Here is a 19,009-nt window from a genome sequence, read left to right on the forward strand (position 1 = left end):
TGCAAAGTTAAGGATTAGACAGCTCAGAATTTTGCAGTTCTGAAAAAATACCAGTGACCTTGATCTTGCACAAATGACCTTGCAGCTGGACAATGGTCATTACAAGAGGCATTGAACTAGTTATATGACCTTGTATGTAGCCCTTGCCAACCCAAAGAGCTTTTTCGTGTGTTTTTAACTGGTTGTCAAAAGCAAAGTTAAGGATTAGACAAAAATACTCAGTTTTCTACCAGTGACCTTGATCTTGCAGAAATGATAGAGGTTAGTGGTCATTACATAATGTCAGGTCGTGAAGAGTCTTTGATTTATGAGCAAAGTTAAAAATGTCTTTGGTCTATGAATAGGTAAAAAATAGTCCTTGATGTATGAGCAGGACAAAAGGAATCTTTGATATACATATATGAGCAATATCTCTTATGAATTTCAGGACAGCTTATTGAAATTGAGCATATCTAGCACTGCTCATCTTACAACACCTTACAACAAAATACATCTCTTACAGTCTTTCCTGAACCTTGCAACTGAAATTATACAGTGATTCTTAATTAGTTTTCCATTTTACCCATATTGCATTTTATTACATTTAAATTCTTCTTTTGTTACTTCTAGCAGATTTTTGATTGAATATAATGACTGCAATGGGCCAGTGTCAGTTTATTAAAGAACTTTTTTGAAGCAGTAAAATTTCTTTTTATACTACATCTCAAACAAAAGCATTCTATACTTGTTAAATATATATATATTTTTTTTTTAAAAAATTCCAAAATTTAAAAAAAAAATGAGTTGTGGCTAAAAATTGGCAATCTACACTAAATTGAACACCTCATGCTCAAGAAATTAAAGTCCAATAATGAACATGATCAATTGTATCTTGTTGAACATTCCAGTCTCGATCTCCAAAAAACAAAAAATCAGAGATGTTCAAAATTGCACTGATGTTCAATACTGCACTGATATCCAATATTGCACTGATGCCAAATATCGCACTAACATCCAATATTCTACTTTATGAGCTCGGTTTTTCCTCAGACTCAACATTGCCCTCATTGATCACTGTAAAGTACCTGTAATAGTTGTGAAATTAAACTGATTATGTTTTCATGTAAAATATATGAAAAAACTGAGAGTTTTTCATCTGCACTTAATCTAGAACACAATTTGAACTGATATATCTATTAAGCACGGACATCTCAGACTTAAATTTGGATTTACTTAAAAAAAAAAATCAGAATCTTTTTTGATCAAGATATATTTTATATATTCAGGTACAAAATATTGTTTTTCAAATTGTGTTTGTGTGTGTGTGTGTTTTTTTAATTCTGAAAATACTTCGTAAACCTGTAACATTGACCATATCTAATATTCCAATAAACTTAAGTCACAGGCAACTGTGTCTAAGTAAAGTAATGTTTCTCTGTTCAAAGCGGCAGCTAGAACAATAATCTAAGATTTATCCTCAGATTTTTAACTCTTAAGTCTTATGACCTTGGGACAGGGTCAAAGCACACATCTTTAATAACAAGTAAAAATCTAATTACCTGTTGTTTTTGTTTTTGTTTTTGTTTTTTTTTGGGGGGGGGGGACTTAAATGTTCCATGCCAATTTTAAGACCGTTTTTTAAATACACCGTTGACTGTGTTGACTTCTTATATGTGAGCAATACATAAGGTTAATGGCCAGGTGACAGGGATGCTTTCTCCTCCAAGTCACCTGATCCCACCTCTGTTTTTTCAAAAGGTCCATTTTGTACCCTTATCATGATTTTATTTTATTTTCTGATTTTATTAAATTGATCTCCATTTAATATTTTCACCTTGTACATTTTAAACTTAAATCTACACGTCAAGAGATTGACTCTTCTTATGAACATAGTAAGTCATGTTTAATGAAACATTCAAAGCCAAATATAGCTTTTTCTCTCTCAGTTTATATTAAATGATATAAGAATCCCTGGTCCTAAAGTGATATATTAATGTTTATTTTACAAAAATACAGAGACATTCCTCATTAAATAATTCTAAAGAAAACTAGTGCTAATCGAATCCTTGAAGAAAAAAAATGTAAGTTTCATTAAAGAAGGCAAAATCTATGCATTTAAGACGGCAACAACGTTTTCCCAAAAGTATACCAAGTATTTCAAATTTAAGCAATGCAGGCGTGCGCATGTGATTGCATGAGCGTAATGTCGATATCATCTTGTATACACTATTTTACTCATATGCACGTGCATGATGACCATACCTTCTTGTAGGAGTCCATTATGTCTGTCTATGTTCTTAATCCCATCCTGTTTGGTTGAAAAACAATGGAGTTATAGCCATTTAAAGTTTAAGCCAATCAGATTGCAGCGCACGTGCATGCGCATGTTTCCATGACAATTATTTTATCATATTGTAGGACATCTTAAAGTATGCCTATGTTTTAAATTTCAAAGCATTTTGTAAAAAAACAGAAAAGATATTGAGATTTTTGTTTCAGCCAATCAGAGCAAAGCGCACGTGCACGCACGTGCATGCATGTGAATGGTGACCATACCATCTTGTAGGAGTCCTTTATGTCTATCTATGTTCCAAATCCCATGCTGTTTGGTTGAAAACCAAGGGAGTTATAGTCATTTAAAGTTTCAACCAATCAGATTGCAGCGCACGTGCATGCGCGTGATTTCATGAAAAATTTTATATATCATATTGTAGTACATCCTAATACATGTCTATGATATAAGTTTCAAAGCATTTCATCATAAAACAAAAAAGATATTAAGATTTCTGTTTCAGCCAATCAGAGCAAAGTGCACGTGCATGCGCGTGAGTTCATGCAAATTTGACCATGTCATCTTATGTACACAACTTATATATCTTTATATAATGACTTTCAAAACATTTTATCAAAAAATATAAAAGTTACAACCATATTAAATATATCAGTCAGTTTACTCATTGCACGCGCCCGCACGTGCATGCGAATGCGCGCAAAATGACCTTCGTTCGGCACATCTACACAACATGCCTACTAACCCTAAAAAGGTTTTAACTTAGTTTGGTGAACAGTTTCTGAGAACACTTCCGGACAAAAAAGTCCCGGAGAAGAAATAAGAAGAAAAAAGAATAATAATAATAATAATAATAATAATAATAAGAAACAGAGTAAAAACAATATGTTCCCCAACTTCGTTACTGGAAGTGTAATTACCACCTAATCCCTGAAGAAAAAGAAATTATTTACAAAGAGAGGGTCAAAACTTCAGGTGATTCCAGTATAAATCTCCCCCTCCACACACTTTCTCTACCCCAATCCTAATACCTTTACCCCTATTATATTTAGGTTGGGGTGGTATGGTAGATTTATTGCCTGTCCAGTCGCTTGCATGGAACAGTGGTTAGAGAATAGACTAATGTCGCGAAGTAATTTTGATCCTTAAGTTGTCATTTTTAATACACTGTGGGACGTGGAGACCAGTCCTTTGGATGAGACTGTATAAACCGAGGCCCTGTGTCGCAGTAGGTGCTGGCACAAAAAAAATCCCTCCCTGCTCAATGGCCCTGAGTGCTGAGGACAAAATCTGCAGCTCTCCATCAGCAATGGTGGTGTCTCCATATGAGTGAAAAATTCTCGAGATGGACGTTAAACAATATATCAATATCAATATTACCTGTCCATTTTTTGGTCGAGCCACTCTTTATGTTTAAGATTCTCTGTCCATGTCTGAGGGATGGCCTCGAGTCCCAGCTTACACCCCAAAAGAGCTCCAGCAACAGAGGCATTGGTATCCGCATCTCCTCCCTATAAATAACAACACATCAATCTTAATTAACACCCCAACAGATCAACATTGGTATCCGCATCTCCTCCCTATAAATAACAACACATCAGAGCTCAAGTTACAGAGGCATTGGTATCCGCATCTCCTCCCTAAATTAGACAACACACCAGTCCTCTGATCTATTGTGTGTCTCAAGGTACCTGGCCTGAAGACCATAACCTCTGGCAATACATTGAGAATAGACTAATGTCAAAATTTTGATTTTAATAGCTTGTCATTTATAAAACATATCTCATCCAAAATTTGCAGAATTATATAATATTCCAATCAAAAATGTTTGCTTGGTATAAAAATTATTTCAAAATTATAATTTTATTTGAAGTTTTGACTTAAGTACAAGGGGTTATCAAAAAGTTTGTGGACTGAGGCTATAAAATTAGTACTATGTAGTCTGCATGTGCTTTCGAAATTTATAAGGAACATAAAACAACAAAAAATAAAGAAATTTTGAAAATTTTAGCTTGATACGTTAATTATTTCCCAAATCATTATAAAATAAAAATAACATTATATGATCTCCTGGCGCTGTCGACATTTATGTCATTAAACGTCATTGTTTTTCAATGTCCACTTTCTCTACCTCATACACTTATTTTGATGATCGAGATTCCCTGGAGATAAGTAAGGAATTGAACCTGTCTTGTTTATATGAATTTAAAAATGTCATGTACAGCGGGTTTCAATGCATATAGTACATGTATAATTGCAAGTGGATTTTTACACTGGGAGAGATCCTGGCTTGATTGTGCCAGCATATTTTGATTTTTGGAGTTCAATAGATACAATACATGATCAACCTTATCTTTGACGTGATTGATTTTTCACACTTGACTTCAAATTGACATTAATTTTGCATCACTTTTCTCTTTGAATTTATTTTTGCATTAAAAAACAAGTACTCATATTGCATATTATTTCTTCGTAGCAAGTTTAAATAATTCCTTGGCCTATACTAGTTTTTTTCAGGGGCAAAACTTCAAAGAATGTTGGAAAAGGAAACACTTCCCCTTTTTTGACGTCATTTTCAAGCCTTAATTGTTTGGACACTCCATGTTAAATCTATGATAAAATTTCATGGAACTTCCAGAATGAGACAAAAAATTCCACACTTTATGGAACAATGGTAACCATACTTGAAAACAGGATTTTTAAGTCAAATGTACATATCAAAAGTCCAGTGCTGTTTTACAAGCACCAAGAAATTATGTACCACCTTGACATAATGTTAAACATTACTTATTTATTAAAGAATAAAATTTATGACTCTATAGATAGAAAAGATGATGCTAAATAGTTATTTTAAAATTCATTGATGTACCTAAAGCGGTTTTAATTTTATGGCGCAAGTCCACGAACTTTTTGATACCCCCTCGTATGTTTTCAGTTTATGGTCTTGGTGCCAGATATGGAGTTTCACTCTTTATTTCAGATTTCTGAAAAATGCACAATCTCTGGATGCTTTGATTCCTCAAGATTTTCAATGTTATTTTTTTCCTCCAATTAATTCTTTTCCTCAGGTTCATAAACCCTCTGCTCTCTCATATAAAATGTTACTCTTTTTGAAAATCATAAGAAATGTATTTTTTAAGAAAAATACAAACATTATAGCATAGCCAAAATTGGACAACAAACACACTTTAACTTAAAGGAATAATAGACATTTATGTCATAAAGAGTTTCCTCTCTTATCAGAATATCAATGACCCTTAAGCTAAAATGATCAATCTCCAGGTAAAGTAGCTTGGATTTATCTCACCTGCATGACAATCTTTGTGATGGCTTTGCGGAAATCATTCTGCTTGAGTGCCCAGAATCCAGAGCCCATGGTCTTGAACGTGTAACCAACTGATAGTTTTAGTTGTTTTATATCTGAACACTTCATATAAGTCAGTAATTCTTGTTTCTATCAAGAAAAAAAAATCAAGATGTGTTTGTGAAATATGAATGCCCCCATATCTGTAATTTAGGTTACATTTTTTTTCCTAATCCAACTTAAACTCTAAAGCAAGAACAAAGGGTGAAAAAATGAAAGTCCAAGCAACAAGCATCAAGAAATTATGTCCAAATGTTAATCATTTTGAAAAGTAAGTGAAACTCCAAGGTCATAGTTGTTAAGAAAAGTTCTTTCACAAAGAATATACATATGGATTATTAAAGCCCTAGCACATCAACAGTTCAATAAGTTTTGTAATCTTCTTAAACTAACAAATACTAATTACCCCGAACCATTTATATTGCTTTGTTTCAGTAGAGAATGTTTCTTCGGATGCAAAATATTAACGTTGTAGACTAATTGCAAACTGACAAATTGTGAATATAAGATTACATAAAAGTAGTTGGTTCACAGTATTTGATCAGATCAAAACAGTACAAAAGTTAACATTGGGAAAAAATCACAAAAAATTCCATTTCTTTTAACCATGGCAACTTTGAGGATTGAGATCAAGCCAATTATAAACAGATTTTTTTTTTATTTCATAATTTAGTCTACCTGTGTACCAAGTCTTCTTGAAATCTGACCAAAATGAAAAACTAATTTTGAAAAAATGTTTATGCAGCGACAGTCAGACAAATAGACAGAGAATGAAAACCTTATTAATGCATTCAGATCTACAGGTCTCTGACAAGAAGAGGAAAGAAAGAGGTCAAGGTGATAATACCTGTTCCTTATCATCAATGTATCTGACAGCCATGTCGTAAATATCCTTGATGATGGAGCAGGGGTCAAGGTCATACACATACCTGGTCCTTATCTTCAATGTATCTGACAGCCATATCATAGCTGTCCTTAATGATGGTGCCAACATTGTAGTGACCTCCTCTGTCCAAGTGCTTCTCTTTCTTCTGCAACATTATTGCTATAGCAACCGACACAGCAACCGCAGAGGCCTGGCATCTATAAAGAATGATATCATTTTTTTTGTATTTATTGATTTTGTTGATCCTAGCAGAGGTCTGGTATCTTTAAAGATTTCTTATTTATTTTGTTAATCTTGTTATGAGTTTTTTTTTTAAATATTCATCAGTTAAGCTTAGTATATGAACATTGAATATTCATGCAAATATGTCAAAGTGGAAGTCCCCACCACTACTTTAACATCAGATTCTAAACTCCTTCACAGCCTTTTCTAAGGATTGCAACTCGTTGGATGTTTCAGTTTTTTTTATCTTTTGTATAATTATTGTTTTAAATGGTCCCTTTATACTGTGAGCTCTAACTAGCTAATGACATGCTTATAGAACTCTTAAAGAGTTTAATGTGCTGTAATATTTTTGAATTTGGTGAAGCATATACAAACAGAATGCAACATTACATATTTTGTCCTCTATTTGTTAGTAAAGAAAAATACAATGAAAAGTCCTACAGATGAAAAACAAATCATGATAAAATATACAAGATAATTGCTATCTTTCCAATTGTAACAGGTATTGATTTTCTATATAATTATATATATTTGGAACTTTGATACCTTGCTTAATTTGAAACATTTAATAATGAAAAGCATTTTGTGCTAGCATTTCCTCCAAAACACTCTGACTTGAATATTTTTTTTATATGCAAGCAATTGACCAATTACTCCGTAGTGTTCAGCACTTGTAAGTTAAGACATTTCTGCTGTGTGCAGTTCAACTGTTGTTTCACATTTCTAAGCCCCTGCCACAATTCAGCTTGACCTCAAACTGACCTTGGGTCATAGTAAGTTATTCTAAGCTCTGCCACAGCTTACCTTGACCTCAAACTGACCTTGGGTCATAGTGAGTTATTCTACAGTCTGCCAAAACTTAACTTGACCTCAAACTAACCTTGGGTCACAGTGAATTATTCTAAGCCCCAGGCATAACTCAGCATGACCAAAACTGACCTTGGATCATAGTAAGTGATTCTGGCCACATCTGCTGCGTTCCTGGCCACCTGTTCCAGGTCATGAAAAGAGTGGACCCCCAGGATACTGGTCCTCATCACAGCTCCATTAGGGGCCACCTTACACTGGCTCTCCCTCCACACACTCTCAGCTGCCTACAACAGAAGGATAGATCATGATCATGCCTTTATCATAATTATAACCATGTTGTCACTATCATGTCCTTAGCATGTGAGTATGTCCTAATCATGTGATCATGTCCTAATCATCTTACCATGCTGACCCTGTGGGGATCCGGGTTAGAATAGGTCCTCAGTACCCCCTTGCTTGTCGTAAAAGACAACTAAATGGGGCGGTCCTTCAGATGAGACCGTATAAACTGAGGTCCCGTGTCACAGCAGGTGTTGCACGATAAAGATCCCTCCCTGCTGAAAGACCGTAAGTGTCGAGCATTTGCCCAAATTTGCAGACCTTCACCGGCAATGGTGACATCTCCATATCAGTGAAATATTCTGGAGAGGGACGTTAAACAGCATACAATCAATCAATCTTACCATGCTGTCCTTGTTATGTGATCATGTCCCTATCATGTGATGTCCTTATCATGTACTCATGTTCCTATCATATGCTCATGTCCTTATCATTTTCTATTCATATTATCATATTCTAATAATGTGATCATATTCTTATCATGTGACCATGTCCTTATCATGACACACGTGTTTTACCATAACTTTTATAAATATATATATGCTCATGTCCTTATCATTTTCTATTCATATTATCATATTCTAATAATGTGATCATATTCTTATCATGTGACCATGTCCTTATCATGACACCATGTTGTTCTAATGCTAATCATGTGACTTTGTTTTGATCATGTTATCATGTCACTATTTTGTCCTTATGCTAATCATGTGATAATTATGTTCTAATCATGTGTTCATGTTTAATCATGTGATCAGAAAGGGACACAAACTAATGAACTCTTAAATCTGTTGAACTTCCACATGTTAGGAAGATGAATTTTCAAAGATTTAATAAAAGTTTTGTTTGACATGTACATGTATTGCCAATTAAGTCTAATTTGAATCGCAGTTTTGGTAGAGGGCTAGCTGAAATTTTTAAACTACAAAGTTTTAGTCTGCTAGACTTCCAGGAGTACAAAAGATTTTTTTTTGAAATAGCAGTTTTGAAGTACAAGATGAAATATACAAACTGTGTAAGGATCATCTAGGTAACTTTTGTGGCGTAGAACAAGGTCGGTTGTTTTTCCAATTCCCATTCCAACGAAATCCCCCAACTCAGGAAATCCCTTCTTCATCCAGTCCAGAAATCGGCGTGCAATGTCTTTATGATTCACCTAAACACAAAGTGGTCAAACAAACATGATGTTTTGAACATTCCTCCTCAAGATGTAAATATGATCAAGATAATGAACAGCAATCAAAGGCAAGATTAAATGGAACAATATAAATTTTAGCAGAGTATACCTAGACAAAATTTATTGTTGCAGAATGATTTCAAAATGACTATTTGGGTAATAAAATAATTAGAAAAAAATAATAATAGGTTTAAAACTTATGACAGTATCCCACACAATTGCCCAAGTGACCTTGACTTGTAAAATGTGACCTTAACTCAATACCATGATTTCGAGAAAAAAGTTAAGACATTTAGAGGGAAAATGTACTTGATGAGTGTCATTTAGATATTAATTTAATACCAAGACCTTGACATAAAAGATAAGATGTATCATTAAGAAAAATTACTAAGTGAGTGACAGTTGAATATTGATTTCATGTAGGAAAAACATGCAATATGGTGAGTTCTACTACTAGAGTACATCATTTATGGCAGCACAAATGAAAAAGCTTGTTTTCTTCCTATTAATCTGTTTTGATACTGTTGGCTTTACACACCATTCCATTGTTGTCTGTGAGTGACATCATTATTATAATCATCTGGTCCTACTCACCATTCCATTGTTGTCTGTGAGTGACATCATTATTATAATCATCTGGTCCTACTCACCATTCCATTGTTGTCAGTGACATCATTATTATAATCATCTAGTCCTACTCACCATTCCATTGTTGTCTGTGAGTGACATCATTATTATAATCATCTGATCGGAGTCATCAGACCAGTCGCCCTCCTTCCAGCGACTCTGATGGGGGTTATCTACCAGGGCCTTGTGTTTATATTCCAGACTGTCCTTCAATTTCCCAAAATACTGGAACCAGAACAAAAATATATACCAACAAATATATTACAGTTCTAGATCCTTTCAGTTTTTAAAGATTTTAGTGGAATACTGTTGAAGTACTTTTTTCTGCGTGGTATTACTTAACACTATGTACGCGGTCACAAATTTTCCGTGGAAATTTGGCCAAGGGTACTTAATATTGATGTAAAGCATATAGTGACAGTTTAAGAATCAGATGATGAGTTTAATTTTCTACCCGCAGATTAAACAGAAATTGTGATTCAGCGGAATTATGACCTTGTGAAATAAAGTATTTCCACAGTACTGTACTTGATATTAAAAATTTATCTAATATTGTTTTACATGTAATTTGATTTAAACATATTTATTTTCAATGCTTTCTATTTCCACTATGAAAGAGTTAAAGTTCTTAGTGTGCTGTTTTGTGACATCAATGAAGAGTAAACCCTAACAAGCATGAATTCAAAATGAAATACTGTTTTTTTGTGAACTTAACATGCATCAGAACTATAACAATAAAGTTTATATTGATAATATATAACATTTCAGGCTGTTCTGTTATTGACAAATGTAGAAGGTCCATCTAGAAATACAAATTACATGCTTCAAATATGTCCTTATGTTTATCAATGAATTATGAATTGATTTCATGGCTTTCATTCTCATCATAGGTCTACTAGCTCTTATACACGGAGTGAAAATAATGTTGACAAAATATTTACATCGTAATACTGAGACCTGGCTTTTGTGTACAACATAATAAACGGTTCTTTTTTGTAAAGGTTACAACGTAAAAAGCATTCCATCATATAAAACGGTCACCGTAATAGCGAGATTTGGGTTCCACTGCACTCATTAACCATGTTTACAGGAATGACAAATACACTTAAAATTTTTAAACTGGAATGTGATTGACATATTTTGTATTCTCTGCATTGCTTTCATGGTCTTTAATTGCCGCAGTCAGACAACCAGACAGACCTCTAATTTAAAGAGTTCCAGTAATGAAAACTGAAAGTTTTAGAATTAAAACCTGTTAGGTTCATAAAGAATTACCATGATTACCCAGATAATTAAATAAAGAGAGTGGACTGATGTACAGTTGTAGAATTAGAAGATTTAATAATGTGCTTGTAAGTTGTTTTTCCACAAAAACGCTAAATAAAATACACAGCCAATTAACATGATTAATGTAATAAGTTTAGATCGAGTATTCTGCGTTCATCAGTCAAGGGCATCATGGAAACAAGTTATTTTTGAAATAATTTGTTTCAGTTATTAAATGTCAACATTTTGGGTTATCTTCCCCTGATTATGGTTTTCTTCAGTAACTTATACCTGTTATTGATACTTTACTACTCATTATTGTAAACCTACTGGCATCTGAAAGGATTTAGTCATGCTGTGCTTGGGTTATTAAGTACTGGTAGATGGTTCCTGACAGTAAAAGTAATCTATCTTTAACATTTAACACCTTGAAATCCAACAAATTATAACTTATTTCAATTATTTCATCCTTAAACCACCTCACTTTAAAACTCTTGCACAAAAATCTACAGCTTTGCACAAAAAATGTAAAACATAGAGATTGTACAGTAACTGTAATATCCAAAGATTATAGGAAAATTAGTCTCAATGTTGGCAAAATTGGCGGAAGATGTGTAATTGACCTCTGAAATGTTAATGAAATGGAATTATTTTTCCTTGAAAACTATCATGTTATTTTCTTAATATCATCATATCTGCTCAGAAGATATTAAGTTTGTTGAGTCTATTAAAAGAAGTACATATATTTACAATTTTCTTTAGCCTTAATTCATCTTAAATCAGCAGCAATCTCAAAATATTAATGTTTTTTGCAAAACTAATACCTGTTCTTCTTTTTAAGCATTAACTCAAATGAGTTACTTTTTTGTTTAGTAATTGATAAATAAAGTAACATAAACAAGTTATTTTAGAAAATAACTTCATTCCATCTTGCCCCTGACTGTTCATGGTGTAAGTGGCCGTGGCTTGCTTATTCAGCCTTTTGCTTGGTCAGGTATTTCATCAGAAACCAAAAGCATACCCCACAAATTGTTCATAAAACATAAAAGATAGGGCCTACTTCTTTTGCCTCTTCTTTGGTCAAGAACTCGGTCAGAAGTCCAAGAGCGTCCCCAACACACTGTCCATATAACACAGCTCTGATATGACTTTGTAACTCAGGGCCAAGAATCTGTAAATATAATTATATTGTTAGCATATACATGTAGCATCACTCACACATTGTAGACATATTATAAGTAAACATAGCTCTGTAACGAGACAGGACCAAGAATCTGTAAATATACATTGTACAACTAAGCATATAGCATCATTCACACAATGTAAACATATAATACAGCTCCGATACGACTCAGGGCCAAGTATCTGTAAATATACATTGTAAAATATAATTATTTTATTATCCTTTTCATCATCATGATCATGTTCATTATTTAGCTGCAGATCTGTAGCTCTCCAAAAAAAATATATTGATAGACCGGAGTGCCACCCATTGAAAAAACTGTATATTTATTGCGCACAAAAAAGTGCGCTCGGTTCTAAATTAATTCTTCTAAATTCTTATCTTAATTGCAAATAAGGAAAGTTTTCAAAAAATTCCTTTATCTCCTATCAATTACTCTCGTAGTTGACATCCAAACGAAGCTTATTGGACCGAATTATCTTTGAAACCAAAATGGCAGTATAAATAAGCCAAATGTTCGATGATTACAATATCAGGGTCAGGAGGACTATTAACAACAATTATGAGGAATGTTTGGTTGTGAAAACAGCGAAAGAATATGTTAGGAACACATGGTTAGTAATATTTTGAGATTACAGTTTTAAAAACATGGAGAAATAAATCGAGAACCGAGTGCACTTTTTTGTGCGCAATAAATATACAGTTTTTTCAATGGGTGGCACTGTAGCTCTCCGGTCTATCAATATACTTTTTTTTCGGAGAGCTACAGATCTGCAGCTAGTTCATTATTCAGATTAAATCCTTTAACTTGATTCTAGTAAATTTTAATTCACAAATTTAAATCAATCAGTAAATTGACAAGGTTACAGCCTCGAGCGAGGAAATCAAGTTATATAAAAATACATTCGATTCAACATCTAACGTTACGCTTCCACACTGACACAGCTGTACCATTTGATCTCTGAATCTGATGAAGAGCATGTATCTTATGTTTTAATGCTTTATCATGTTTATCACTTACATTCAACGTTGCCATGTCCACAAAAGTATCAGGATATATCAATGTTAAATCCACATTGGTTAAATATTATTAAATCAATATAATCAACAGTTACTTACTGCCTAAAATTAAAAAAATAATCATAAATTATTATGAATGTGCAGATGATGGCTCTCAATTTTTAGACTTTCGATCCCGACATATTTTTTCCTGAATGGCGGTAAATGTAGAAGCATGGGAGAACCGAGATTCGAAATAATTAGGAGATGTGAAGAAAAATCTAATCATATGGAAAATATAGAAAATGAGAGTGAAAGCAGGTAAAAGCAAGAATGTGGTATCAACATTCGCCTATTTTGATGGCAAATACCACTGTCCAGTCTTCTTTAAGGATGTCCGCTGTGGAAGGGGGAAAAAAGGGGGGGGGGCATAAGTACATATTTGAAAATATTCTTCTTCGCTCCTTGGTAAAAAAAGAAACAAACCAAATAGGTAATCATCATGACCCCGGGTTAGCAATTTCATCAGTGGTTTTAGGACAAGGCACTTTTAATTGAAAAGTGAAAATGCATTTAAAATTCTTGACTGCGAATGGCTTGGGTTGACTGTACAATCTTTTCTTCTCCTAGGTTTTTAAAAGACAAACGCAAGGCACGGTTACATAATTTGATGGGTGTCCCCCACCCCCACCTTTCTTTGCAATATTTTTCATTGTCACAAACTTTAGGTCTGGATTATTAAATGCCATTTCCCCTTTTTTTTTTTCATCTACCCCTCTGCATGCGTTCTGTGTTGATTCCATTGTTGATCCGTACTCTTCACCTTCATTATAATGACCACGGCTGCTTGTTCCAAAATTGTAAAATTCATGGCCTTTGGGTTTTAGGTTCTGCGGGAAAGGGGCCTCCAACCATTATATATATAGTAAATGTACATGAATACTTTGAAAATTTTATTCCCAACTCTTGGACATAACCAAACAAACCAAATGCGTAGGTTTGATAACAAGAGTGTCTCAATTTCCTGGTTCAAGGATTTCACATCTACATGTTATAGGGCAGGACTAAATTATGAAGTGAAAATGCATTATAATTCTTTGAAAATCTTCTCTGCTCCTATAAATATCTAGCAAACAAATTAAGTGTACAGATATGTAGATTATGAGTACTTATTTGTGTTGCCCCAAGGTCTGCTGGAAGAATAGATCTATTGATTATACAGTGAAAAATGCTTTATTTCTTTGAAATATTTAGCCTTTCTGCGCCTTGATATTTAGCATACAATTAAAGTGCATGCTTCTAAAGGATAAGCGAGGACACCTGAAAAATGTTTCAAAATTTAATGGCCACTGGGTCAGGGGTTTTAGTGTAAGTGCTACTAGGCTATTTTGACTATATGTGCCTCTGTGTGATTGAAAAAATTCTCGAGAGGGACGTTTAACAATATATCATAAAATATATACAATCAATCTCTGCTCCTTGGCATGCAAAAGGCAAACAGAGTATATTTTAAAAGTTATAATATATGTGTAATAAGCAGGGGTATATTTTCATCAAATTATTTGAAATTTGCACATTATTATTATTTGTATTTTATTGAAAAGAAGTCATTCCCTTTGCTATATAAATACATTTTTTTTTCAATCAAAAACTCAAGCATCTTTTTGATGTCAACTTCACAGTACGTGTGTGTGCAATCAGAATATTAAAGAGTGTTTTAACAAAATACATGTAATTTTGCAAATGTCTAATGACCAGGTAAGTAATTTTTCTCTTTTTTTATTGAAAAGGCAGCTGTCAATTAATGATATCAAAAAGCCTGGACTTTATTTTATCGTGGGAAATGGTTGTGTATAAAGTTGAAAAGTCGTAAGTTTTCAAGCTGTTGATTTTGGTAAAATCTTGTGATTTCAAATTGTCCAAAAGTTCTTTGGAATTTTTGACTATCCATATCTGATTCACACCACCTCTTGAATACTAGTAAATTGTTGCATAGTACTCTTGAAGTTGAAGTTTCTCCTTCACTACCTTTAATATCTTAGTGAGGAGTAAAGAAAGAGGCTTGATTGAACATTTACTGGGACCCGCAATGCATCTTTGTAAGTATTCTTATGAAGTTTCGGAACCCAATAGATATATTTTAACTCAATTTACAAATATTCAGAATATCCGAGTTGAGTGCAAACTGTTTAGAACTTGCACTGTAAATTTCAGTTTATTCAATTTAAATCTTAAAGGGCAAAATAGATCTAGTTTAAATGTTACATACAGGTATCATTAAGTTATCTTTAAATGAACTGTTTAAAGAACATGTGACAATTAAACAGTGGCGTCAAAACAATTTGAAGGTAAGGGAGGGGAGGTTGCTAATTGAAAGGGGAAAAAATCCAAACCTGCAAAAATTTTGACAAGCAGAAAAAAGGAAAATTGTCCAAACCAGGAGTCCTGTTTTGCAGGAGGAGGGGGTCAAAACAAAAACAAAAACAAAAAATTGGAGAATACGCCCCAATAATCATTGCCTATATTATATCTACCTTTAAGAGGGGTACTAACCCCCACCCCCAACCCTCCTCGGTTCCGACCCATATGGCCAGTATTCTTATTTATTAATTTTATTTTAATCTACATAATTATATATAAATAAAACTAATATGTATCCTCATTTAAGTACACATTATACTTCCTAGATATCCCACAGACATGTAAGTGTTACACCAAAACAGTTTGTATCAGGGAGAGCATACAAACAATTATGACAATTCATAAATATAGTGAAACTTTTGTGGTTGCATGTCCAACTTTTTGGTATCATGAGATACATGTACCAATTTAATATTACCCTTTACATAGACAGTGCATTGTTGAGTTAAATTGGTTGATTGATTGAAAATCAGTATATAACGCTCTGTTGACACGAAAATAGTAAGAAGGCGAAACTGAGAATTTCTATGGCACGTCAAATTCACAAAAACGAGTTAATTAAACATAATTTCACAGTCGATAAACTAGGTTTATCGGTTGTAAACTATAGTTTACGGACTGTAAACTATAGTTAACAACGTTAATCTATATTTTACATCTGTTAACCATGTTAACGCGATAATATATGTTTCAGATCCGTGAACTATTCTTAAGATTGCAAATCATAGATTATCCGATAAATACAGTTTCACGATTTGCATTGTAAACTATGGTTTACAACTCTTAACTATCGTTGACGATCTGATAAACAAAATAGTTTCACGATTTGTGAAACTATGATTAATAACTCTCAACTATAGTTCACGATTGCAGATTATAGTTTACAGACGTACGTGAATCTATGTTTATCAACAAAATCTATTGTTAACGTTTTATCAAAGACAGATAAATTTAGATTAGCATTCGCAAACTATGGTTAACAACCATTAAATATAGTTTTACAGACGAAAACTATGGTTAACGAATTGTTTACTATAGATAACGAATTTTAACTATACTTAACGAATTGTTTACCATAGTTCACGATTGTAAACTAAAGTCTACAGTTCGATAAACCTAGTTTATCAACGGTGGAACTATGTTTAGTTTATTTTTGTGAATTTGGCGTGCCATAAATTCCCGTCCATCTTTTACTTAAGTCACGTGACCGGGATGATTACTGGAAAACAGGATGACTACACTCAAATTTTATGTTTTAAATTTTACCATATAAACATTGATTGACATGCACTAGAGCTGAAAAGTTAACCTTTTGTGCAGCTGTGTGCAAGACCCCAAATTGCATGGTACTGTCTTCTACAAAAATTTGAATTGTATCATGTTGTAAATTTTGAATTTACTAGGGGGAGGGAAATGCAAAATTTACAATTATGCATTTACCTCCCCCTAGTAAATTCAAAATTTACAACATGATAATTGAGTAAAACCTTAAAATAATTGAGGGTCAGATTATCGTCCTTTTGATGTTATTTTGCCTAAAGATAATTTTAGCAATATCAAACGATGACAGGTGTGAAAAACCAATTAGCTTGGATTAACTGAAATCTCCGGTGGTTTAATTCAATAAAGATTAAGAGACGTAAATTAAACAAAGTACCAAAGTTGAAGAGATGTCACTATAAAAGGCAGAAAAAATTCATCATATCAGATTTTTCCTAGAAAGTTTTGAGGTAAGGTAACTCACTCCATTTTCTTCTGCCGTCATTGTCAGTGAAATTCCATTATTTGAAACAACTATTAACTAGTAAATATTCTTATATAAGTCCAATTCATAAACTAAATACAGCAATAATTACAGTTGTGTCCTCTACGATATGGCAAATTGTGATTTTTAGCTCACCTCAACGAAGATGGAGGAGCTTATGTAATACCCTCGGCGTCGGCGTCCCAGGTTAAGGTTAATTTTTTTGGAGCATATTTCTTTTTAAGGTCTTCTATGTCCCATATTGATAAGACATGCATAGAAGATGCTTCTAGTGTGTTTCATTGTACCAGTCAAAGTTTCAGATGCTGCAATTTCAGTAAAGGAATGACCAGGTTAATGTTTTTGGAGCAGGTTAACATTTTTGGTGTATTACTCATTTCCAAGGAACTATAAGCCCTATGTTGACCAAACTTACATGGATGATACATCTAAAGATGTACACTACCAGACTTGCTTCGGATGCTAATTCTGACCTGCATTTTCCAATTGATTGAACAGGTTAAGTTTTGGTGCAGGTCTCATTTCCAAGTAACTATAAGCCCTATGTTGACCAAACTTACATGGATGATACATTTAAGGATGTACACTACCAGACTTGCTTCGGATGCTGAATCTGACCTACATTTTCCCGTTGAGTGAACAGGTTAATGTTTTTGGTGCAGGTCTCATTTCCAAGTACATTCTTGTAGCTATAAGACTTATGTTGACCAAACCTGCATGGATGATACATCTAAGGATGTATACTACCAGACTTGCATCGGATGCTGAATCTGACCTACATTTTCCAGATGAGTACACATCCTAAAATTTTTGGTGCAGGTTTCATTTCCAAATTACAATGAGCCTTATAATGACTAAACTTGCATGGATGATACATCTTAAGACGCATTCTATCAGACTTGCTTCGGATGCTGAATCTTACCTACATTTTTTTCTTGATGGGTGAAGAGGTTAATTTTTTATGCAGGTTTCATTTCTAAGTAACTAGTAGCCCTATGTTGTGCAAACTTGCATGGATGATACATCTTAGGATGCACACAAATGGACTTGCTCCAGATGCTGGATTTTAATAACATTTTTGTGATGAAGAACTAGTTTGAAGTTTTTATATACGTCTATTCCAAAGTATCAGATCAAAATTGCATAAATTTTGCATTTTTGAATGTACACTTTTTGTTGGTTAATTGTGTGACTTTGCCTTACGTATTGACAACATTCGTTGAGGTGAGCTCTGTAATCTCTGATTACCTATGTTTGATATTGAATTCAATTTTTTGTAGAGAACAGTAGGGGCAAAAAAGATCTACATGTACCTTAAAAGTTGCATAAAAATAGCATGAAATTATTTTTTTTCATCGAACCAGGATCCTTAAATGGCTTGCATTGGCTTCGGAAGCAGTTTGAAAGTGGGGGATAATTGAAAGAGGAGAAAAAATAACCTGAAAAAATCTTGATAAACAGAGAAAAGGAAAATTGTCCAAACCAAAAATCATATTTGCATTGGAAGGGGGTAACTTAATTTAGCCTCTTTCAATACCAAATTTTCAACCAACCGGCATTTCAGTGATCATTTTGTTGCTTTATACCTATTGAAAGATTTTTTTAGGGGGCGGGGGTAAACAACTACCCAAAAAATCAGTTGAGGACTATGCCTCAAAATCCATTGCCTATATTATGT

The 19,009-nt window shown here is 33.5% G+C and overlaps 1 protein-coding gene across 1 annotated transcript; it reads right to left on the bottom strand.

Moving 5' to 3' along the window:
* Nucleotides 1-781: 781 nt before the first annotated feature.
* LOC134232226 (ADP-ribosyl-[dinitrogen reductase] glycohydrolase-like) lies at nucleotides 782-13,328 on the bottom strand. Its single transcript, XM_062714182.1, has 9 exons — nucleotides 13,168-13,328; nucleotides 12,024-12,134; nucleotides 9,773-9,922; nucleotides 8,906-9,049; nucleotides 7,684-7,838; nucleotides 6,563-6,716; nucleotides 5,577-5,723; nucleotides 3,650-3,780; nucleotides 782-1,064 (listed from the first exon to the last, which is right to left on the bottom strand). Exons 1-9 carry the CDS (start codon nucleotides 13,180-13,182, stop codon nucleotides 1,007-1,009), a joined length of 1,065 nt encoding a protein of 354 aa, XP_062570166.1. The 5' UTR covers nucleotides 13,183-13,328; the 3' UTR covers nucleotides 782-1,006.
* Between the last annotated feature and the right edge of the window lie 5,681 nt (nucleotides 13,329-19,009).

This window comes from Saccostrea cucullata, unplaced genomic scaffold, assembly GCF_032062105.1.
Source record: "Saccostrea cucullata isolate Sc308-1 unplaced genomic scaffold, CSIRO_AGI_Scuc_v1 ctg408, whole genome shotgun sequence".
Classification (NCBI taxonomy): Eukaryota; Metazoa; Mollusca; class Bivalvia; order Ostreida; family Ostreidae; genus Saccostrea; species Saccostrea cuccullata.